Genomic DNA, 26,216 nt, shown 5'->3' on the forward strand with positions numbered 1-26,216 from the left:
AGATGATAATCATGCAACCTTTTATGTTATTGGACTGCAACCCTCAATAATGCTCAGCAGGGGAAGGGTCAGCTTTTAAAAAACAATAATTGGTGGTGTGCTCTTTGATAAAGAAAAAAATCACTGGTTAAATTTTAAACATGGTGTTGGTGCCTTACTGGGAAGAACACAGTATTTTTCCTTTTATGGGCTTAATGATATGTGTAAATTGGTAAACACATATAAGACTTTAAAAAACACATAACACAAAGGTAAGAAAACACACATGCAAGAAATCAACTGAATTTCAATCTATAAGTGTTAGCAAGACATTGTAACCAAAATATTTTCAAGATGGGAAATGGAAATAAAATAATGAACCTGACTATTTTATGCAAGAAAGTGCTTCTGCAATCAGCACTACATAGGGTCAGCTGTACAAGCTTATAGAGCTGTGATAAAAGCCAGCTTGCCAAAAGCCAATTTCCTGTGGTAAAAAGTACTGTATACACAGATCACTGCTGTTTCTCCTTGTTTCAAGGAGAAAAGCAAGTTTTTTCAACCCCTCACCGTATTTCCTGACTGAGGAATATGACAAGACTTTCTGGCTTCCATTTTTATTAGCTAAAGGGCAGAAACTAAGAAAATACAGGGTGAGGCAGAATAACTTGCTTTTTTAAAACGCGCACCATTAAGTCGGTTGAAGACGTAGCAGAGTGTTAGTGGTCTCGTTTGAGAGGCGGGAGTATAAAGTTTTGTCCTGACACAGTTCAGTTGCCATCATGCGTTGGAACAGTGAGGAGCGTGCTTTTGCCGTTGAGGCCTACTTTTCGAGCGGATTTGGAGTGGCCAGCCCACTCTCCAGATTTGGCCCCTTGTGATTTTTTTCTATGGGGTTTTTTGAAATCCCGTGTTTATGTGAACCGTCCAAGGACCCTACAAGATTTGAAGACCAACATTCAGGAAGAAATTGCCAACATAACGCCTGCTATGCTGGCAAGAGTCATGACAAACGTCAGAAATCGTTTTACTCAGTGTATGGAGAATGGAGGGACGTCACCTACCTAATTTGATCTTCAAAACTACGTAAAACAAAACTTTAGGTATGCACCTACATTATAAAAATAAAATAGAAATTTCTGATTCATACAATGGGTTTTATTAAGTTTTGAAAAAAGGTAGTTATGCTGCCTCACCCTGTATGAGTACTTAAATGCTGTGATTTGTGGGGCTGGGTACAGCAATACATCCATACTAACAAAAATTAAGCAACCCAATATATAAATACAAATTGTGACTTAACAACTAAAATTAAATAAAAAACACAGCCTGTTATAACAGACATAAGACAAAACATCAAACATTGAATAGAATTAACAATTTCTCAGTTCCTTGGGGCAAACAGATTGATCATTGCTCAAGATATCTATTGAGCTGGTGGGGCGAGCAGTGCATGGATACGGATGGAAACTATTGATCAGAGGTATAATGGTAGTACAGTGTTCCCTCATCTATCGCAGGGGTTCTGTTCCAGGGACCCCTGCGATAAGAGACAAACCACGATGTAGGGGTGCTATACTGTATATGTACTGTACAGCTCCGCCCACTCCTCTCTCCCCCTTCTCTCTCTCCCTCTACTTGTATGCTACTTGTATTTTAAATTAATTTTAATTAAATTAATTTTTTTTAAAAAGCTGCAAAACAGCGAGACTGTGGTTACCAACTACTACTCCTCTTCCTCATAAGCCAGTGAGCAAAGGTACGTCTTCAGCTGTTTCTTGAAAGCGAAGGGGGGATCTTTAATACCGTAGGAAGAGAGTTCCAGAGGTGGGGGGCAGCTACGGAGAAGGCCCTTTCTCTCGTTCCCACCAATTGTGCTTGTAACTGAGGGTGTAACTGAGAGGAGGGCATCCTCCGATGACAGCAATGTCCAAGTTGGTCTATAGTGGGATATAAGGAAAAGAAAGGAAGGAAGGGGCCCGAGGCTATGAGGAATTGTTGGAGTTGAAGTCCAAAACAACTGGAGGGCCCAAGTTGGCCCATGTCAAACACGGTTGATGGGGATGAGAGACAGGGCCTTCTCAGCAGTGCCCCCTCCATAGAGATATCAGATTGGGTAACTCCCTCTTGTCTTTTAGAAGGAAAATCAAGACCTGGTTATGAGACCAAGTGTTTGATCAGTGGGCAGCAAGTGAAAGAAGATCACACAACTTATGGCAATGAATTGACTCGGACTGGTTTTTGGATTTTGATTTTAATGGATATGTTTTAATTAATTGTTTTAATTGTTTTAATTTTTAATATTTTGATTGTACTGTGGTTGTTATTTGCTGGAAGAAACATTAACAACCTTAGATATGCAGATGACACCACTTTGATGGCCAAAAGTGAGGAGGAGCTGAGGAGCCTTCTAATCAAGGTTAAAGAAGAAAGCGCAAAAGCTAAGTTGCAGCTAAACATAAAAAAACCAAGATTAGGGCAACAAGAATGGTTGGCAATTGGGAAATAAAGGGAGAAAACGTGGAGGCAGTGACAGACTTTGTATTTCTAGGTGTAAAGATTACTGCAGAGGCAGACTGCAGCCAGGAAATCAGGAGACACTTCTTGGGAGGAGAGCAATGTCCAATCTCAATAATATAGTGAAGAGTAGAGACATCACACTGGCAATGAAGATCCGCATAGTTAAAGCAATGGTATTGGGTTGTTGTAGGTTTTTTCGGCTATATGGCCATGTTCTAGAGTAGGCGTCCACAAACTTTTTAAACAGAGGGCCAGGTCACAGTTCCTCAAACTGTTGGAGGGCCGGATTATAATTTGAAAAAAACATGAATGAATTCCTATGCATGCCACATATCTTATTTGTAGTGCAAAAATCACTTAAAAACAAGTCAATAATTAAAATGAAGAACAATTTAACAAATATAAACTTATTAGTATCTCAATGGGAAGTGTGGGCCTGCTTTTGACTCATGAGATAGGATTGGTGATTGTTGTTGTGTGTTTTCAAGTCATTTCAGACTTAGGTTGACCCTGAGCAAGGGCCGTGTAAATGACCTTGGAGGGCCGCATCTGGCCCCTGGGCCTTAGTTTGAGGACCCCTGTTCTAGAGGCATTTTCTCCTGACATTTCGCCTATGGCAAGCATCCTCAGAGGTAGTGAGGTCTATTGGAACTAGGAAAATGGGTTTATATATCTGTGGAATGACCAGAGTAGGACCAAGAACTCTTGTCTGTTGGAGCTAGGCAATGAAAGCCTACAACAAAGCAATGATATTCCCCATAGTCACCTACAGATGTGAGAGCTGGATCTTAGGGAAGGCTGAGTGAAGGAAGATAGATGTTCTAAACTGTGGTTTGAGCTGGAGAAAAGTTCTGAGAGTGCCTTGGACTGCGAGAAGATCCAACCAGTCCATTCTTCAGGAAATAAAGCCCGACTGCTCACTGGAGGAAAGAATAGTAGAGGCCAAGATGAAGTACTTTGACCACATCATGAGGAGACAGGAAAGTTTAGAGAAGACAATGTTGCTGGGGAAAATTGAAGGAAAATGGAAGAGGGGCCGACCAAGGGCAAGATGGATGGATGGTATCCTTGAAGTGACTGGCTTGACTCTGAAGGAGCTGGGGGAGGTGACGGCCGACAGGGAGCTCTGGTGTGGGATGGTCCATGAGGTCACGAATAGTCAGAAGCAACTGAACTAATGAACAACAACAAGCATCGTATGATGCTTTTGTTAGGTCGCCCTGAGTCCCCTTTCGGGGGGTATAAATATAGGAAATAAATAAATAAAATAAATAAATATCTGTCCTAGTACTTCTGGGAGCGTCTATGACGATGACACTCCTTTGCATCCCGCTTTTCTGCCGAAACTGGCACCCAAGGCGGCTCACAAGGCCCTTCAGGAGGGAAAGGTCCAGGAGCCACTCCTCGCTTTTCCCTTAGCGGCGCGGGGAGGGATTTAAAAGGCACAACTTCGGAAGCGCCGCCCAGGCAAGCCCCGCGGAGGCAGAGAAGCCCTTCCTTTCCTTACCCCAGGTTCATGGTTGTAACGCCGCTCTGTCAAGGCGGCGGCGGCGGCAACGGCAACAGCAGCAGCAAAGGCGGCTTCAGCAGCAGCAACTGAGGGAAGATGTGCCGTGCCCCGCTTAATCTGTGTACGTCGGTTGCTGCCACCGCACAATGACAGGGGAGCTGATAGGCCTGCTGGGGTCGCTCTCCTTTCACCAATGGCCTCCGCTCACACTGAGAAGGTAGCGCGGCTTGCCTCCGGAGCATTGTGGGAATTGGAGTCCAAAGGCACTTTCTCTCTGAGTCTTTTTCTCCGCCCTCAATTGGTTCCCCCCATTCCCGCCTATCCCCAAACGGCGCATGCGCAGCGCTTTCCCCGAGGACTGTTGGCCGGCGCTTGGAAAGCCGCGGTTGCGCGCCCAACGTTCTCCTAGAAGCGGGCCCGCGCGCGCGCTCTTTTAGCGCCGGCGCCTCGCGTGACTGCAGGTCGACACCATTTTAAACAACCGTAGCTGTGAATGAATGAATGCATGCTATGGCTTCATGGGAGTTGACAGAGAAAAGGCTGCACACTTTGTAAAAAGAGACCTCTAATGAATGCCAGAGCATTGAGTTATGGTGGTGGTGTCCAAGTACATTAATTCTATCATGTAGATAAGGCCTGGGCTAACTTGGGCCCTCCAGGTGTTTTGGACTCCAACTCCCACCATTCCTAACAGCCTCAGGCCCCTTCCTTTTCCCCCTCAGCCGCTTAAGCGGCTGAGGGGGAAAAGGAAGGGGCCTGAGGCTGTTAGGAATGGTGGGAGTTGGAGTCCAAAACACCTGGAGGGCCCAAGTTGGCCCAGGCTTGATGATACACCTTTATGGGGGGGGGGGGGGAGAGTTCATCTTCAGTACTAAGACACACTTCCCACATATAGACAGAATTATAGAGTTGGAAGAGATCTCGTGGCTGGCTCAGTCCAATGTCCTGCCAAGAAGCAGGAAAATCACATTCAAAGCACTCCCAACAGATGGCCATCCAGCCTCTGCTTAAAAGCCTCCAAAGAAAGAGCTTCCACCACACTCCGGGGTAGAGAGTTCCACCGCTGAACAGCTCTCACAGTCAGGAAGTTCTTCCTAATGTTCAGATGGAATCTCTTTTCCTGTAGTTTGAAGCCATTGAAACTCTCCAGGCAGCAGAAAACAAGCTTGCTCCCTCCTCCTTATGACTTTACCTCACATATTAATATATGTTCCTCATGATGTCTCCTCTCAGCCTTCTCTTCTTCAAGCTTAACATGTCCAGCTCTTTAAGCCGCTCCTCATAAGGGCTTGTTCTCCAGATCCTTGATCATTTTGGTCGCCCTCCTCTGGACACATTCCAGCTTGTCAACATCTCCCTTCAATTGTGGTGCCCAGAAATGGACACAAGATCCCAGGTGTGGTCTGACCAAGGCAGAACATTTCTAAAGATGAGGTGCATCTTGGAATAGCCCCCCCCCCTTTTATAGATCTAAATACAGTTCCTCCACCCCTCCCCCAAATTAATGTGTGTCTTGCAATCATTGGCATCTAAGAAGCAAAGAAATACACTTATTCAACACCAAAATCACAGTGTCCTCAAATAAATTGCTACCAGCACAAAAGCATAGTCAGGGAGGGCCACTGACCTATGAAATGCGTAAGTCAAACTTACAAAATTTTCTAGACAAGATTTGGTCAGAGGGGGGTTGCTACTTCCTTCTTCTGAGGTTGCAAGAGTTTGACTTACCCAAGTTCACACCGTGGATTTCATGGCCAAGTGGGGATTTGAACTCTGAGTGTCATACTTATAGTCCGACCAGTACTTTTTGTGTGTGCAGTAGTAAATTCCTGAATCTTGTAGTCTTTATTCCAGCCAGCAGGTGGCAGACGATTCAAGCACTTTGGGTAGAAAATACATTCTATAATTTAAAGAAAGATCATGGTGTTAATGAAAGTATTGTTCAAAAATTCATTTTTTGGTATATTAGAGAGTAATAGCCCCAACAAATAGCAGGCGGAGGAGGGCATTTCCTTGTCTAATGATTCAAATATGTCTAGAGAAACCTTAGGATATATGCAAGCTTTCTCATTTCATTCTTTAGAACTGACTCCCTACCATTTTATGCTTCCTTTTCCTTCTTGGAGAAGCTTAAGATGGCATATGTTGGCTACTCAAGCAGTCTTTTAAGGGCACTAATCCTGTTTTACATTTTCAAGATGCCACATCATGGCATGTGTATTTCGACCCTGTTTTGGGCACTGCTGTACGGGAATCTTAGACTCTTACGCAGTGAAAATATTAACTCCTCTAGTTAGGACTGGCCAATTCTAGTGCATATGCCTCTAACCAGGACTGGCTTGACTTCTTCATTTTGCTTGACCATGCGAATGCACTATGTCTTGTCTGCAGTTACCTCGCAGACTATAGCAAACGTATTTTCAATAATTAAACAACAAATAGAAAAGTGGACATTTCTCACTGAGGAAAATCCTCGTCTTAGAAGTGTTTTACTAACTGAACACTTAACGAAACAAGCACAGCATCCAGAAAGCACTGACAATCTAAAAGCTTTCATGTGGAATAGGTTTTCTATCCCTTCTGCCACATTTTCTATCCTTTTAGCATACCACTTAATATTGTTCATATCCCTTAATTTCTGTTTTCTTTTCATAGAAAAGTCAAAAGAGAATGGCATATAAACCTGCATTGGCTCGAGGAACATCTAACTAAGGGCCCTTCCACATAGCCATATATCCCAGAATATCAAGGTAGAACATTTCACAATATCTGCTTTGAACTGGGATATCTGAGTCCACACTGCCATATATTCCAGTTCAAAGCAGAAAATGTGGGATTTTATTCAGCTGTGTGGAAGGGGCCTTAGTGGACCACAAGCTAAACAAGTGATGCAGCAAGTAAAAAAGCCAATGCAATTCTAGACTGTATCAATGGGAATATAGTGTCTAGATCAGGGGTCCTCAAACTTTTTAAACAGGCCAGGTCACAGTCCCTCAAACTTTTGGAGGGCCGGATTATAATTTGAGAAAACATGAATGAATTCCTATGCACATTGCACATTATTTGTAGTGCAAAAAACACTTAAAACAATACAATAATTAAAATGAAGAACAATTTTAACAAATATAAACTTATTCGTATTTCAATGGGAAGTGTGGGCCTGCTTTTGGCTGATGAGATATAATTGTTGTTGTTGTTCTTGTTGTGTGCTTTCCAGTAGTTTCAGATTTAAGTTAACCCTGAGCGAGGGCTGGGTAAATGACCTTCAAGGGCCGTATCTGGCCCTCGGGCCTTAGTTTGAGGACCCCTGGTCTAGATCAAGGCAAATAATAGTCACTGTTCTGCTTTGTTCATATCTTACCTGGAGTGCTGTGTCCAGTTCTGTCATGCGTTAGCATGAGTAGCATGCAGATTGACTCTAGCCCAGTTAACTGTGTGTATGATGAATTGGCTCATAAAAGAAAAACACACGAGACTTCGGCTTAAAATAGAAAAGAAAATATTGTAGTATTGGCAGCATACAAAACAAAATAGCAGGATTGCTGTTTCCACAAAAATAACATGAAACAATATCTTCTGAGAGATATCATTACTCAGCTGAGATAAGCAGGAATCCTTGTCCTCTTCTCATGGCTGTGTCTTCGCAGGACATCTGCAGCATAGTCCCTGGCTTACACAAAGCAGAACGGCACAAAGGCATAGATTCACAATAGCATAAACGCACAATGGCAAAAAACTAAACACACAGTAGCTATCTTTATACACATGAAAATAACACTCTCAATTAACTCTTCAATTAACTGAAACAGCTGTAGCACAAACAGCCTTGAACCTTACAGCAACTTAAAGTTATAGCACAAACAACATTGATCCTTACAACAACTTAGATAAAGTACGTTGCAACCTCTTAGTAGCAACAAGTTCTGGATAAGATAATTCAAGAAGAATATTAACAAGCTGGAATGGGTCCAGAAGAGGACAACCAAAAGGTAAAAGTTCTGGAAACCATACCTTATCAGGAGCAGTTTAGAGTTCAGGCAGTGTATCTTTAACCTGGAAAAGAGAAGGCTAAGATGAGACATGATAGCCATGTTTAATATTTTTTTATTTATATATTTTCCAGAAATATGAGTAATATCATTATACTTTTTGTAAATATGGTAATTTTCCAATATGGCAAACATCATCAATACACCATTAAAGCGAACCCCTCCACCTAAAAACAATAATCATAAAAACGAATTAAAAATGAAATGTTAAAGTGGACTTCCCATCTCTCACCTTAAAGGCATACAATGAAAGTACCACTAATTTCTTATCTTGCTATCCCATTAATGTCCTATTTTAGACTTCTTTATTATATGTACCTTGCTATCTCAGTATTTTCCTTAGTCTTCAAAACCCAGAAGCATTTTCACACTTTCTATTTGCTTTATAAATGATTTAATTGACTTCTCCTTTATCAATCAAAACAAGACATTTATGCCAGTTCTAGAACATTGTAATCCAATTTTCTTTTTAGAGTAATTCTTAGCCATGTTCAGTGTTTGAAAGGATGTCATATTGATGACGGAGCAAGCTAATTTTCTGTTGCTGGAGAGTAAGACATATTGGAGGCAAAGATGAAGTACTTTGGCCACATCATGAGAAGAAAGGAAAGCTTAAAGAAGACAATGATGCTGGGGGGAAAGGAAGGAAAAAGGAAGAGGGGCCGACCAAGGGTAAGATGGATGGATGGTATCCTTGAAGTGACTGGTTTGACTCTGAAGGAGCTGGGGGAGGTGACAGCCGACAGGGAGCTCTGGGCTGCTCCATGAGGTCACAAAGAGTCGGAAGGGACTGAACGAATGAACAGGAGAGTAAGTCATGGAGCAATGGATTCAAACGGCAGGGAAAGAGATTCCATCTGAATGTAAGGAATAGAATCATAGAATCATAGAGTTGGAAGAGACCTCATGGGCCTTCCAGTCCAACCCACTGCCAAGAAGCAGGAAAATTGCATTCAAAGCACCCTCGACAGATGGCCATCCAGCCTCTGTTTAAAAGCCTCCAAAGAAGGAGCCTCCACCATAGTCCGGGGCAGAGAGTTCCACTGTTGAACAGCTCACACAGTCAGGAAGATTCTTCATAATGTTCAGATGGAATCTCCTTTCCTGTAGTTTGAAGCCATTGTTCTGTGTCCTACTCTCCAGGGCAGCAGAAAGCAAGCTTGCTCCCTCCTCCCTAAGACCTCCTCTCACATATTTATACATGGCTATCATGTCTCCTCTCAGCCGTCTCTTCTTCAGGCTAAACATGCCCAGCTCTTTAAGCCATTCCTCATAGGGCTTGTTCTCCAGACCCCTGATCATTTTAGTCACATTCTAAACTTGTCAATATCTCTCTTCAATTGGACACAATATTCCAAGTGTGGTTTCTTGTCAGTAAGAGATGTTTGACAGTGGAATAAGCGTCCCTGGGAGTGTGATGGAGTCTCTTTCTCTGGAGACTTTTAAGCAGATGCTGGATGGCCATTTGTTGGTGATTTTTTTAATTATGCATTTCCGCCTGGCAGAATGGGGTTGGACTGGATAGCCGTTGTAGTCTATTCCAATTCTATGCTTCTACGCAGACTCAAGAGTTGGTTCTTCACAGGAAGGACCTGAACATCTGTTTAACTAATACCACATAGTATCTGCAATTACACTGGCAAAGATCTTTTACTTTCCAGGTGTAGTGAGCAGGGCTTCTTTTGTTGTAGAATGAGAAAGAGAAAACATTTTAAGGTTTCTTTTTATTTCTATCCCCATCTTCTTACAGTAAACTACAGACTTATTTGAATGTTTATTGATTTTCCTTTTATGTTGTTCAAGTAGGACAGACCATGGAAACAGCTTGTTAAAACATTCATTAAAATTACCCATGCTTATGTGTATATATATGTATGTATATGTGTGCGTGCCGGCATCCTTGTCTGAGCATGTGTTCACATTTTTCCTAATCATTTTTCATGTCCTTTGTACCGCTTGCATATCCAATTAGGAGCCAGCTTGGAGAATTTTCAATGTTTTTTTAAATTTATATTGTAGCAGGTTTTTTTTTTTTTTTTTTTAAATACAAAATATGAGCAGGATACAAATAAAGATTCTTCCTATCAGGAAAAATTACAATAAAGAATCTAGCAGCTAACCTGTTTTGGCCTAAGCTTTTGTGGACTACAATCCATATCATCAAAATCTGATGGCATTTCCAGGAAGTTTATAACTCCAGCAGTGTTTCAGATTGTGAGTTGTGTTCACATTACCATCCAGGCATCCATGTGGAAAGAAGACGCATACAGAAATTACCACACAGATTCCATAGCATCCATGTGTTGGTCGAAGTACCTTCCCAGCTTCTCTTGATCCTATTGCTTGATTCTTTGGGCATTTGCACAGACATTGTCATTAGAGAGCACTGTATATGTACTTTAGGAGGTGGTTGGACTCCTACAGACGCTCTCTGCCTGTTCTTACTTGCACATATCCTTCTGCATTTTGGGTTTTGCGGTTATATCAACATTAACTATACTGAGTGGCTTCAGGAATTCCCTTCCCACTAATACAATTACTGCTGTAATTCTTCATAACAGAGGGCATTTTATAATATGTGAACAAAATCTAAGCTCTCCTTAAGGATATCACAGAATGATGTGCCAAATAATTGTATTGCCTTGATGGAAGTTTCTCACCACATTTCCGCATGCTACTTTGTTTTTAACAGACATCAAGTCAATGTATGGCAACCCTATGAATCAGAAACCTCCAAGTCACCCTATCATTTCAACATTTCAGCCCGCGGTGGCGCAATGGGTTAAACCCTTGTGCTGGCAGGACTGAAGACCAACAGGTTGGAGGTTCGAATCCAGGGAGAGCGCAGATGAGCTCCCTTTGTCAGCTACAGCTTCCCATGCAGGGATATGAGAGAAGCCTCCAACAAGGATGGTAAAACATCAACAGCGGAGAACGTATGGCAGGGGACTGCTAGCTGTATAATAAAATATTAAATTTTGCATGTTTTCCAAAATGGAGGAGCTTCTCACAGCCACACTAGAGGCATTCCCAAGTAGCCAGCTTCTGGTCAAAAGAAATGTAGTATAATGCCAAGTTTTTAAAACTTTGTGTATTTTAAAAATACAATAGAACTGTACCCTCAATTTGCTTCTGGCATAATAAATAAATGTAAAATATATATGTTTGTATCCATCGGTAAAAACAAGTATGCCCCAAACTATATAACAACACTTGAAGGACAATGAAAACAAAAAGGACTGTTCAATTTGTACATTGGTCTAGGAAGTGTGTATCACACTGACTAGCCTTAAAATATGAACTGAATGTTACAAATACAATCAATCTTTGACCAGGGCTAGAGAAAAGATCCAGTGCTATTGTTTTTTGTTTTTCTTTTAAAATGTTTTTATGTAATATATTAAGGATGTGGTCTTCAACATTTTGTTCTAGGACAAAATCTCACAAAAGTTGATGAGGCCAGGTTCTGAGTACCTATGTAAAGTGGACCCTAGATTTGCAATTGCAACTGTTTGTGCATTGTTGTACCTCATACCTAAAATGGCAGTGAAATACACATGGATATTCTACTGCCTGCACATCATTGCCATTTAATAAGGGGTCTGGCCACCTGTATTTTTTTGGCATCCGGGGGTGAGGGGGTGGTGTAAAGCCTCACAGATCTACTCAAATGGATGACAATATTCTTGGACATGAGTTGTCTGGCACGGAAACCTAACTCCTAATTACCTTGCAGAGATACCTATTTTTTGTCATTACATTTAAGCCATGAATACCTCACGTACAATTTTCTTGGAATGTCAATTAAGCAATTGTACTTTGATGGAAAATATGTGGCATCTTTCTTAGAAACAGAACTTACACTACTTTCAATCATACAGTGGTAATTGGATAAAACCAGACTCATAGCACTACTGAAATCAAACAGTTGAAATGCCAACCTCACCAGTTTAAGGAATAGACTATGCAGATCAGGGGTGTAGCAGTGTTGGAGGGGTGCACAATGAGGACATTGCACAATGAGGACATTGCTTCCTCAAATAAGGATTCTATCTCCCAATGATTTTTTCCTCCAGCTCCCACATTTTAAATTAAGCATTTAGGAATACAATTTAGGCATCCAAAGGTCAAGTGGCAGGCAAAATGAGCAAAGGAATGTGAACACAGATATTAGAAGAATTCTAGGTATCAACAGTTTTCAGCATAATGCTAGACATTTAGGGACTGAAGTAAAATTTAGTGAGGACAGAATTCTTATTTTAGGAGCAATGCCCTCAATTTGCATCCCCCTGTAGTTATATCCCTGAGGCAGATTTATGGAACAAATTTACATGGTTAAACAAAAGCCATGTTCAGGTCTACAATCATCTCTATAAGTAAGACAGCATCTGGCTTACAACAGATACAAGGGATTTGCGCAATAAAATGCTTATCAAGTAAGTCATCACATGCCACCAAATGTACCATATTCCAACTTCTCCTGCAGGCTGAGCTACAATAATATTAGGATCTACTGGGAATTTTGATGATATTTGGAGCTGTTTTTGACCGTTCCATGTCATAGAACCATGAGTGTAGCCCCTATCAAGACCTGGGCCAACTCACTCAGTGTCCAGTGAACCCTCATTGACAAGAAGGACTGTGGATTACTCATGAAATTATTTATTTATTTATTTATTTATTTATTTATACCCCATTTTATCTCTGCTGAAGGTGACTCAAAGCGGCTAATTTCCTGAGCTCTGTAGCATTCATGGATATACTTTGATTGTCCTTTGGTCTTGCCTCTTGGTTTTATGTCATTCTAACTGCAGTTGTTTTTCAATTCTGGTGGCACCCTACCTGTTATTTAGTTCCAGTTTCTGCAAAGATTCTCCTTGCACTGCAACTTCCACGGCGCCTCACGGGGAGAGAAAGAGAGAGAGAGGGAGGGAGAGAGAGAGAGAGAGATGTAATCCCCTTTCCACTGCCATCCATCTTCCTGTTGTGTCATGTCTTAATTAGATTATAAGACTGAAGGCAGGAATTTTTTTCAGTGTTATTTTAATTGTAAAGCACCATGTAAATAAATGAATAGTGATGGCAGTAGTGATGGTGGTGCTGCTGCTGCTGAGAACAGCAACAATAAACCCATGCAGATTATGTCCCAATCACTCAGAAATTGTTGCAGGTTTCCCGGAAGTCAATATACAGACTCAGTGAAGGGGAAACAGCCTTTCTTTTTCACCATCACTGCCATGTATTAGGCACTAAGATTAGTTCTAACTCATGTTCAATCAGGTAATTAATCATAAATTATCAAGATGAGTGCTCAAGCCATGACCCTTCCATTTAATCATCCCAACACTTTTGTTAAAGCATATATCCAGATTGCAAAAGAGACACTCTGGGGCAGCTTTGCCTATTTTTGTTTTTTTGTTTTTTGGATCATTCCCTATTTCAGAAGTTGATTGAAGGTTTGGCAAGACCATCAGCCGTAACACCCCAAAGGAAGCCCAGTGTTGTGATTCTTGAACTAGATCCAGTTCTAATTTCATTTAAATGTTCTGCTCCTGGCTACACATCAAAAATGCAAGGAATATAGATGCACATTTTTATCCTCTTAATTGCTTCCCAGTAGAAAAAAAAGGAAGAAAAGAGAGCAGACTAGAAAGGAACAATCAACTTTCTGCAATCAAATGCCAGTATGAGCTCACATTATCCAACTAGCACTCTTGACAATTAAAGAAAAAAGCAAACAAAAGTGTCGAGCACCAAGGTTATTGCTAGAATCAAAACTTCTTTCAAGAAAAAGATGAATTTGAGATAAATCTTTGGACCGAAATGCATTTTTCATGCCCTTTTGGAAATGGTTTCTTGATGGCATTTCTTCTCTCCTTAATATTCCACTCCCTCTGCACTAAAGCCTTTATATTGACCCCCCCCCCCCCCCAAGAAAGCTATAAGCCCTGTCCAACTACTCACCAAAGACCAGCCAAAATGTTTTTGGTATATAAGGCAGGTAATCCAACCTACTCACAGCTGCAATACAATAGTAAACAGAGGTTGTATCCTATAGTCCTGGGAACACAACTCTGGGGCCAAAAGGTAAATCAGAAACACCCCCTGTTTGATTGTTGCTAGCACACCATTCTTGGAATGGAGCCCCTGGTGGCGCAATGGGTTATACCCTTGTGCCGGCAGGACTGAAGCCAGACAGGTCAGAGGTTCGAATCCAGGGAGAGAGTGGATGAGCTCCCTCTGTCCGCTCCAGCTCCCCCTGTGGGGACATGAGAGAAGCATCCCACAAGGATGGCAAAACATTAAAAAAACATCTGGGTGTCCCCTGGGCAACGTCCTTGCAGATGGCCAATTTTCTCACACCAGAAACAACTTGCAGTTTCCCAAGTCACTTCTGACACAGAAAAAAAAAAACATTCTTAGAAGTGACATCTGATCCTGATTCTCTCTTCCAGGCTCCAATCAGTCACCATGGAAGTTTCCATAAACCACTACCTTTCAAGACAGGATTTCCAAGCGCTATAAAAGGGGTGCGGGATGTAAAAATGGGTTACAGAAGATGTGGATTTGATGGACCTTTTACTCCTACACCATACCCTAGAATGAATATATTTCAAAGCACATCTAACTCATTTGTTTAGTGAAAGAAAAAAGAAGCCCCATGGATAGCTGAGTTAGAGCCCAACTATCCATGACATTCGTGATGAGAAATTATCCAATTTAAATAAAGAAATTTAGGTGTGCTGTGGCAGTTCGTTGCTCTAGTGTCAATGATATGGTAAAACTATTTTGTGTTTTAGTCCTGTGTTTTGTGTTTTAGCTAAGTGGCTGAAACCTACCTCCAGAACAGATTCAGCCCCTGGATGGCTCATTTACAATTCAGAGTAAGCCCAGATCAGATCAGATTCACAGTCTTATGCAGATGGGAAGCAGATACGGGAGGCACCAACCACTATTATAGTCACATGTATATGCCGATCCATGTTTTCAGTATTGTTACACGTGTGGAAAGAAGGTATATGCTACCCTTTTTGGTAGCTCTTCTTAAATACAAGGACAATATGGGATAATTATTTATTTATGACCTTCCTTTTGTCACACAGCAACACCCGTTATGTAGGGAACTGAAGAAGGATTTTATATATCTAATGTTATTTGCAAAAACCTGTTTTAGGGCTACATTGATGCTTCCAGGTTTGCACAAAAGTTTTAAAAATTGATCTTGTCAAACAGATTGTACGCCTTTTGGGTTGGCTCAATAACGATAGTACTACAATAGAGATTTTTAATTTTGCAAGACATCTTAAGATAGTTTAAAATGAAAGACAGTTAAAACAACTAGAGTCATCACCCCAGTTTTAATGTTGCATATCTGAATATGCATAGAACAATAGTATTGATTTGCATGTTTTGAACAAATTCTTAAACAAGAGAGGGGTTCTAAAACACTGCTTCTTAAACTCCGGGTCCTGGCCCAAAAAGATGTCCTTCAGCTCAATTCTGGAGTCACGAAAAATTTGGCACCAGTACAACGTTTCTAAACACCACTCATTTACACAAATCTGTTAGCAACAGCATACAGAGTTTACAGTGGATTCAGCAGAAAATGCTTCAGCTGTACTCTACAAAAAGGAAAATCAGCTTGTTCAGCAGGCCATGGAAATGCTGATTTATTTTATATCTATTTTATATACCATATCTTGGGTGAAAAGGGGTCGCAAGTGAGAAAAGTTCCACACCTTGTTCTAAATCAGGTTCTCTAAGGAACCAGGCAGTGCTACACATTGTAATGCAAAATGACACCAGCAGAGGGAAAAGATCAATGGTTAAATGAAGGTGTTAAAGAGGTGCAACCACAATTCCACAATTCCACCACTGATCTCTGCTTCTTTCATGGGTTGTTGCGAGTCTGAAGAAGTAATGGATTTTCTAACTGCATTCTTCTTCATTCCTGCAGGAATTTGTGTAAAGCTGAAAGAGCACTTACATTCTGAGAATTTTTTTCTATGAACATGATATGCTGGTGGAAAAGTAATGAGGCATCCAGGCTTAATCAGATGAATAAATACAATACCAAAATGACAGCTTTATTTCATGAATACCACTAATAATGTTTGCCTCACACCGTAATATATTCTGTTGCAGTTCCTTAATGGAAAATCAAATTTATTCAACGTTTAAATTGTAGATCTCTGTAGCCCTAGCTAAAAGAATTTAATGACATATACTGGGAATGGACTTTCCATATAACCCTTTTTTCCATCACAAAGGGGAGCTAGACTCTGTCACAAACCACAGATTTTTTTCAAATTAAATTTGTTTCTGATTTCTAAAGCAACCCACTTTTATCCTCTTTGGTGCTGCCAACAGCTTTTTTAGCCTCGGCAACCTGCAGTTTTCAATATCAGCATCTCTGAGTCTGTGTGAGAACCTAATCAAGCTCATTCCAATTGTTTGTTTGAAATGTAGGTAGCTACCTGAAATTCAGAACTGGTAAAGTGGACATAAATTCACACCCCTTGACTTCAGAATGTAGCAAAAATACAATTGTGTTGGACTGCTTTGCTACCTGTGAGTGTGTTAGAATCTCCTTTTCTGGACATTTTAAAGCAGAGGCTGGATGGCCATCTGTTGGAAGTGCTTTGATTGTATGTCTTTGCATGGTAGAATGGGGTTGGACTGGATGGCCCTTCTGGTCACTTCCAACTCTATGATTTTGTGATCCTAAGTGCAGCTAAATGATGTACCAGTGTACATTGTGATGCAACATCAGGGAGATGACTTGAGAAAGTCATTTCATCTCTATACCCATCTTGCTATTTAAATCTGAGACATCTTCCACTTACTTGCTTTGAGCACCTAGATCACTTTTGTATTACAAGAAATGCTTTAATTGACCCAATGAAAACAGATGCAAAATCAACAAATGGACAAAAGTATCATTTATGCATGTGTAACGTTGTCCCTGATGCCTTGCATTTAACACTAAGTCTTTTTTTAAAAAAAACTTGTTGGCCATAATCAGCTATTTTTAATCCATTTTCATTTCTCTCAGAAATAAATCCTGACAAGCCTGTACAGACACTCTTTGGGGTTTGAGGCATTTTTAAAAAAATAAATAAATCTATGCTTTGGAATTCCCAAATAATAAAATTAATAATCCTTTTTCAAACTGTATGGAAGGACTCATGGTATTAGACAACAATTATGGGGTTTTCTTCTATTTGAAAGAAGGGAAATAATTGTGATTTGTCTCACACTTACAGTGTATAGGCACATGAACCTGCTGAACTAAAACAGGTTGGCTTTATTTCTGTTGTGAAAGTTATATAGGTTGTTTTCTTCTGTCAGCCCCCAAATCTTGGAGATGTTGGATTAGATGAGCTTGAGTAGAAAGCTATAGGAACATTAGTAATTCAAGATATTCCCTTTAAGTGGACAAAAGAGCTTTATAGAGAGAGATAAGAGAAGTAAAGATGTTGAGCTGTGGCTTTTAGAAATGTTGTTGTCAGGCTCAGAAGAAAAAAATAAGTGTATCTGTCTGACTCCAAGATAGTACCAAAATTGTGATGACATGCGTGGCCAGGGCTTGTGTCTGCTCATTGTGTAGCGAGTCAGTTCTGCCCAAGTGTTCCTGTGTGATGGTGTTCCCTGCTAATGTGCTGCACAGAGTTAAGTGCAATGACTATTTTCTTGACACCACAGATAAGCAGCAGTCTGACACTACAATAGGTCTGCTCTCTTCTCAAGGACATGTCACCTCCCTGCTTTCATGTGCAATCAATGACATTTCTGAATTGCTCAAAGCTCTCTGAAGTACTAATGGCATTAGGAAATGAGGGTTGCACAGAAATCCATATTATCTAAGTTCATAACTTACAATCCATAATGCCTTGGTCATTTAGGTTACTAATTCTGCTCAGGTAAACAGAAACACATGCACTCCCAACTGTCCCAATTTTGCAAGCACAATCCTTATTAATCCTCTGTTGCCCTGCTTTTTCACTTCTTTTAAAGCATCCCAGTTTCTTCATATTTCCACTTTATTAACTCAGCAAAGGGAAAGAATAGGAAGAGAGGACAAGAGGCAAGGAATCCTCCCTTTTCCTGTAAATTCAGTCAAAAACAAACTGCTGCAGTTGATCCTACCTTGTCTGTTCCTCTTCATTAATAATTTTGATTGCACACTCGAGTTGCTAGGTCAGATTTGTCCCAGTTTTCATCTGCAAAGTATTTGGTTGGGGGTATGGAACCACCAGCATGCATTAGGTCACATACACTGCTCACTATCTTCCTCATGAGGTATTCCAACTACTTCTCCATAATCATAACTTCTCATAATAGTCTTCTACATAATATTATTTGCTTAGCCTCTATTGCCAAAACTGTTTTTTGTAATTGGCAGGGAGATATTCAGAACAGCAGGAATGAATGAAAATGTGTTGGGTGTGTGCCATATATATTTTAGGATGTTTATATACTATGTAGGAAAAATAAGAGTTTTTTGCCTACAGTCCTGTGGAGAGGGAATATTAAGAGACTGCAATAAGAAGACTTTTGTTGTTCTTAGATGCTGTCAAGTTGTCTTTGACATATGGTAACTCTGTGCTTGAGAGACCTTTGTCACCTTATCCTCCACAGCTCTGTTCAGGTGTTGCAGACTCAGGACTATGGTTTTCTCAGGTGAGTCTATTCATTTGTAACGTGGACTTCTTCTTTCCCTACTGTCTTCTACCTTACCAAGCATGTCTTTTCATGATACAGCCGAAGTGCAACACTCTCTGTTTAAGGTGGAGACTTCAAGCTGAGGTGATTTCCAGAGCACATACAAGTACATATCACCTCACACATCAATATCACGTATTAAAGAGACTGGGGTATACACACCAACATACATGCATGCTTGCACATACCCCACCAAACTTCAGTTAGAACTTAAAGGAAGCTAGTAGGGTTGTGTATGTGCATGTGCCTTCAAGTTACTAGTTGATTTATGGCTTTTGTTAGGCAAGGAGTACTCAGATCTGGGTTACAGCACCTGATATCCATTGGTGGTCTCCCATCCAAGTACTAACCAAGGCTGACCTTTTTAGCTTCCAAGATCAGTCAGGATTTGATGTCTTTAAGAGCAAAAGCTGTCAAAAGTGCAGAGAAGTCTGTTCAGAGCTCAGCAAATAACTCTTTGGGGATATATTTGTTTAAATCCCCCATGCAGGGATATTACACTTGTGTTGTGGTTATGTTGGCTGGAGACTTCTGGCAATAGTAATCCAGTGTTACTTTCCAGGCTCTGACCCCATTGCTGAATACAGATTATAGCTTCTGCTACTACATTTTATGAGACCAAATTATACGAGAATATAGGGAGTAGTAGCCCACATATCCATGTAACATTAAGTGTGTATTTTTAAATGTTAACTCATGTAGTCTACTGCTTGTCAAGAGGAAACCCAGCAGGCACACTTCAAAGTGATATTTATAAAATGGGGCTGAGGAGTTACAGCATAACCTTTCCTCCTCCAAGGTTATGTTTCTTTAAGAATGAATGGCCTTGTTCCAGTTCAGTGAGGTAAAGAGGGAGTTATTTCCATTGAACAAATGCTACAGTTCCAAAGGAGCGCGGCATATCTTCCTCTGGTAATGAGGCATGGGAGTGCTTCCCACCTTGTTTGAATGCTCATGGAACTGTCAAGCTAACTTCAGAGCACAACGTTTATTAAAAGAAATGGAATTCATTTTTATCATGGCAAAATGAGCTACACTGAAGTTCATTGCTCCCCTAACAGGAAATTAGATGCACATGTCATTCATATGGATTGTTCATGAAACCCTGTTTTGCACACAATTTGCTTTCATTTCATCAGATCATTTCTGGGAAATAATAGATGGAGGCCAGCCTTCATTTCTCTCTCCTGCTTGCATAATTTGGTGATAAAATACCCAACAACGCACAAAAAAGCCATGCATGCTAGGTAGATGAAAGCCTTGTATCTTGCTTGCCTGAAAATTGAAATATGAAGATAATTATTTTTATAATAAAGGTTTGGAGGAAGAGCAACAAAATACATTGTTGAATTTACACCAGTTTCTGCTCACAGCTCTGGAGCAACACAACTCTGACATAATACTTGTTTAGGTGACTGGCAATCAACGATGGTGAGCTCTTGGTTTGTGCACTTCCTGTCCCTTCTTCTTGTGTATTTCCACTTTAGGACTAACAACTATTCAGTGTTGCTTCTGAACCCTTGTGACTAACGACCACCATGCCAGACTACACAGAGAAGCCATTGAAATCCACAAGTGTGTGGACAATTTTAACAGGGGAAAACCATGAAAATGAAAAAAATCTGGCTACCAGTATTTAAAACTCTAAAATCAGGACAGTAAATAAATAGCAAAACCTAAAAAACAGGGGAATTCCAGATAAGAGAATTCCAGCTAACATTTGCCAACAAAGGATTCTCCCAGGCAGCAACCAGGCAGGATTTGAAGCTGCAAAGCCATTCAATGTTAATCAAGGTGGGCAATTACAGCATTCACACTTGCCTCAAGCAGACAAGAGTTCTTTACCCCACCCTGGACATTTCACAGGTATATAAACCTCACTTGCCTAGTTTCCAACAGACCTCACAAACTCTGAGGATGTCTGCCATAGATATAGGTGAAATGTCAGGAGGGAATGCTTCTGGAACACACCCATATAGCCTAGAAAACTCACAGAAACCCTGTGATTCTGGCCATGAAAGCTTTTGACAACACACTTGTGACTGTAGTTTGTTGTAACTGAAATTAGGTAAAAATAAATCAGGATGGAGTACTGAAGAAGAACACAAACCTGAGTTTGGCTGCAACTTGTTAATAAAAGGATTAAAAACAGTATATATATATATATATATATATATATATGAAAAAGAACACTCTATATTGCTTGTTCCAAATAGGACTAAGCTTGGAGAAGATAAAGGTGCTCTGGTAGCCTTTTGTGTGGGAATCTAACTGGACAATCCCCAATGAAACATATTTTTTCAGGTCTTATGGCACCAATCCTATGCACATTTATGCAGGAATAAAGAAGTTTAGTGGAAGTAAAATGTGAGAAAAAAGGGAGTGCAACTAGGCTTTCTCCATTAATATCATGTCTCAGTAATAATGTGCCTTGTTTCTTCATTGTAGAATAAGCGCCGAGTCCCACTTACGACAAATAAGCACATAGATTATTTCTGTCAGGAGAAGGCCACAATCATATCGGTTACAGATGAAGAGGCTTAGTCTTAGCAGGGCTCAAGATAAAAGCATCAGTCAACCCACCTGCCAGCTGATGAAAACTAACTGACCAGCCCACCTGTTGAGTACCTCCAAAATGACAGGTGTAGGAATCCACATGAATAGGATGAAATGAGGGGAAAATGCAAGCCATATGTGTGCAGGGTTGAACCACTTGTCTGCCAGTTGGGTCCATTCCCCTTCACTGTCTTAAGATCTCATAAGGGGATACCCAACTGAGTCTGGTGGTCATTTTGTCCCATAGCCCCATCAACTGGACTGGTGCTCCATGGTAAAAGTTGTGAAAAATATTATAGCTTCAGCTAAGATAAGCCATAATGAAAATTTCTGAAGTAGCCATGGAACAACTTCTGGCCAGCTGGCTTTTCTGCTCCTTCCAAAGCTCATGACAATCAAACAAGAAGAATGGGAATCCAGTGCCAAGCAAGTGGCTATTCTGTTATGCTAGCAATGCGAGACAGAAACCTAGTAAGGTAAGAATGCAGTCTGGGCTGCTGCAAAGGAAACCCTACATGTAGTATTTCTATTTATCATAATGGCATTTTTTTAGACTTAATGGCAGCATTATATCATTTAAGTCCATAAGGCACAACATTCCAAACATTTTGTGTTGGTGACATCCTTTTTAGAGGCACATCTTTACACATTAACATATTAATTCAGTGTTATTGGCAAACAAGAGGTTAAACCAATGCCTTATAAGAGATACAGACACATACATAAATTGTAATAATGAAATTTATGGGTCCATAACATATCTCATGAAAACCTTTCTTTAATATTTTTAAATATATGATTTATTGCTTCTTTTTTTTTACATAGACTCAGAGGTTTCTTGAAACTCTTTGAAGTATAGTAGAGGCTCCTTCTTTGGAAGCTTCTAAACGAAGGCTGGGGGTGCTTTGAATGCGATTTTCCTGCTTCTTGGCGGGGGGTTTGACTGGATGGCCCACGAGGTCTTTTTCAATTCGATGATTCCTGTTATATTCATGTGGCATACCTACACACTTCAGCTGGCACACTAACATGTTGTAACATACAGTTTGGAAAGCTCTGCCACAAGGAGATAGATGGTCAGGGGAATCTCTTTAGTTATTGCACAGCAGTCTTTAAGTAAACTGCTACCCCAATAATTAGCTTCATTTCCATATGATTTTGAATGTGTGAATTTGATAGAGGGAGTTGAAAGTCTGGGATGTGGTCCCTGCATGTTGGAAAGCATTAAAAATATCCAACTAATAAAATGAGTAAGTGGACAAGATGACAGGGCATGTTTTTTTTAATGCTGAGAAATGTCTGCAAGCATTTTGTTCCTATTTTGATCACTGAGAGTGGCTACACAAAACCATTTCTGCAAAACTTATCAATGCACAAGAGGTCATAGGAACATGGCGAATGGGGACTTCCTGCACCACAACATTCTGATTCATGCTGAGAACTTTGAAGTAGTCAAATTAGGCTTCCAGAAAGCTGCTGTTGCACACGCTTGGGTGTTGATTGCAAGTATTATTATCTGAAGAGACTTAATTTCTTTCTTCTGGAGAAAATTGCTGCTCCCACTTTCATACTCCTTCTTATGGCGTTGCAACAGATTTGCCACGAGTTGACTAACAGCATCATCCCCTTTATTTTTAAAGCAGAAAAAAGGGAGAAAGCAAAAACACCCCAAGGTGGGTAGCAAGAATCTCATTTAGGTGGTGTCTAGTTTGTAGCCACAGTGGTTTACATGCACAAAAGAATGATGACAAGATGAGAACAGGATAGAATAGAAAATACATGCTTCCTTTTGCAGGGTCCCTGCAGGGAAGCTGGTAGTCTCTATGAAGCAGAATGCCACCCTGAATATTTATCAACATAATGAAACAAAGATGAGGGGAAAGCTGTCTTCTTTCATCTTGCCATACATCACATAGACAAGAATAAATTACTCTTCTGTAATTATTTATTCTGCTTACTTTGGGGATAGTGGAAGTGGAGAGAGGTATAGATTCCCTAATTCAAGAATAAGTTGCCTTCAAGCTCACAGGATTCATTGAAGTTTTGAATAAAATGTCAAGATCTACAAAGTGCTAATCTGCTGGTCAGAATAAAATGGAAAAGATAATGGTTAGAAGCATATCATTCCAAGGACAAAAACCTAGTACTTGTTATTTTAGTACCAGACGTGAACAGAGCACATCCTCCTCCACACACAAGCCCTCTTGAGTTCTGTGATAAAATTTAGTTATGCGGGAAGGGAAGCTATTTTGGCACCATTATTGTTACATAACAGAATGCGAAATTCCTGTGGTTCTATTCTAAATTGTCCAAATATGTAACAGGATTCCTATCTGGTCTTGGTAATGGAGCTAAACTACCTGATACTCATTGAAAAGCGCCCTGCAGCTGTGCTCCTTTACATTTCCCTTCTATCCAGAATCAGTAATGACTTTTTAAAAAAAATATTAAGAGCTCTGCTTACACTTAAAGCTTTCACAGTAATATACAGTCATGATAAACTATATGATATTGAACCCTACATAAAACCACTGTGTCTTATCCATGGCAATCATACAGATAAAATACATGGCAAGTTGAATTATTATTTTTATTTATTGTTAACTTCATTTCTATCCCACCTTTCTCCCCGTAGGGACTCAAGGTAGCTATCAATAACATTACAACCCACATTTTTTTTTAAAAAAAAGACAAATACAAAAAATAGAAAGCCATTGAATATTTGTGTTGTGACTACAATGTTATAATGCAGTCAAAGTACAAGAAAAACAATTAAATTTTCATTTAAAAGATAAACATCCATTTTAACCCTGCTTCTCCCTAACATTCCCAACAGCCTACTTCTCATCCTCTCCTAAATGCGTGATACCAAGGTTATATCTTGACCTGCTTGCAAAAGGCCAGCAGGGATGGGGCCAGCCTGCTTCCACAGTCATTGAGGAGCCACCAAAAAAGCCCTCTCCCATGTTCCCACCAAACACGCTTAAGTGGGTGGTGGGACAGAGAGATGGCAGCTTGCAAATGCTGATATGTTTTCAAGAACTGCCAAAAAAATAGAATTCTCACACCCTTTCTCATAGAAAAGAATAATCTATGTTGTATGTAAAACGGTTGGCTTTGAACAGCTAAGACATGATTTTTTTTAAAGGAAGCATGAGAAAACATATTTGAGTAAGGACAAAGGGGCTTTGGTTTAAGAATTTGGTTGCAATTTCCCAATGGAAAAGAGGGCTATTGTTCACCTGATGAGCCGTGAGAGAAAAATTATAACAGTTTCTCATTAATTGAGGATTGGAAGGGTTACAAGGTGGGGCAAAGACTCACAATCTTCCTTCTGTGATAAAGCTGCTCCTGGAGAATCCCTGTTGGCTGAATCTTTGTTTACAGTACAGTACTTGTTGTCTAGTAGAGAATCCAAGATGTTCCTGCTAGCTCCTGAATCAAAATTTTGATTGAGGTCTGCGAAGCATTTCATTTGTAAGCAGCTGGAAAATAATTGATTAGTCAGTACCTCCTCTTGCTCCTGTAGTTGAACCTTTTACGTTCAATGAAAATTTTGCAGTACCACCTCTTCCTATAAATGAGAACAGTTTATATTGTTATGGTGTTTTCTCAGGCTCCTACAGATACATTTTCATATCATTAAAAAGATTGAAATATGCATTTTATACCCAGAAGATCTGCTATCCCATAATAATTATTATGCAGTTTAAAAAGGTGTTTTCGTTTGATTTATTTTAATGTGATTCTGGTTGTCATATTTCTTATAAGAAGTGCACATTGCAGGAGCAATACTTTTGGCACAGTTTCCCCTAGAAATCCAAACATCACAATTCTCTCCATGATGTAACCTGAGCTTTTGCAGCCTGGGCGATCTTTAATTAAACTGTTCTTCAGTGAATGGAGCATTCATCTTTTCACTTGAGCAGGCGATACTCTGTATTGGATTTCTTTAGCAATATAGGATATGCTTTTTGATTACACTGAAGATCCAAAATACAGTAGACTCTCAGTTCAGCAGTACACATGGGGACTGGTAGATGCTGGAGAAATGTAGCTTCTGGTTGCTTGAGAATTCCTATTCAAAATGGTCGTAATGCTAAACCCCATATTATTGTTGATGTTTATTCGTTCAGTCGCTTCCGACTCTTCGTGACATCATGGACACTATACTATACCATAAACTCTGTTTTGACAATAATAATATTGAAATACAGTAACTAAAATCAAATAACAACAACCTAATGTAACACAGTTTGATAGTATCGTAAAACCGATATTACTGTAAATTAATATTAAAATAATATTCCTTCATTTTTATGGTTGCTTGAGATTTTTGGTTAACTTATAGTCAACTGTACGTCAACTCAGAAAACTACAGTATATTCTGGCATATAAGACTACTTTTTAACCCAAGAAAATCTTCTCAAAAGTCAGGGGTCGTCTTATATGCGGGTGTAGTCTTATGCATGGCTGTCGTCTTAACTCTATATTTTAACTGGAAAAGTTGGGAGTCGTCTTATACCCCCAGTCGTCTTATATGCCGGAATATACGGTAAATTTATTTTTCCATTTTAAGATAATATAACTCAATTAAAAGTCATACTTCAGACTATTAGATACCCCCGAAAACTACTTTGGGCAAGTCACACTCTCTTAAGCTCAGAAAACCACGAGATAGGGTCACCTTAGGGTTGCCATAAATCAGGAATGACTTGAAGGCACAGAACAAATACAATATTTCATTTGTGTGGAATTTTAATTTAAATTAACCAGACCAAACTAAAGCACATCCCAAAATTATCTGAATTCTGAACAACCTCACTAAGCACCATTAACTCTGGATAACCTCTCCAGGAAAACCTTAATGACATCAT

General features: G+C 40.0%; 1 protein-coding gene across 3 annotated transcripts in view; it reads right to left on the reverse strand.

Annotated features, from left to right (window-relative positions):
* Positions 1 to 4,265, reverse strand: part of CCDC66 (coiled-coil domain containing 66) — a 54,077-nt gene extending 49,812 nt beyond the window's left edge. For all 3 annotated transcript variants that reach the window (XM_060766083.2, XM_060766087.2, XM_060766086.2), the window contains exon 1: positions 4,007 to 4,265. In XM_060766083.2, coding sequence (XP_060622066.2) covers positions 4,007 to 4,017 — 11 coding nt within the window. In that variant the 5' untranslated portion in view covers positions 4,018 to 4,265. The remainder of the gene's footprint in view (positions 1 to 4,006) is intronic.
* Between the last annotated feature and the right edge of the window lie 21,951 nt (positions 4,266 to 26,216).

This window comes from Anolis sagrei, chromosome 2 (assembly GCF_037176765.1).
Source record: "Anolis sagrei isolate rAnoSag1 chromosome 2, rAnoSag1.mat, whole genome shotgun sequence".
NCBI classification, from domain to species: domain Eukaryota; kingdom Metazoa; phylum Chordata; class Lepidosauria; order Squamata; family Dactyloidae; genus Anolis; species Anolis sagrei.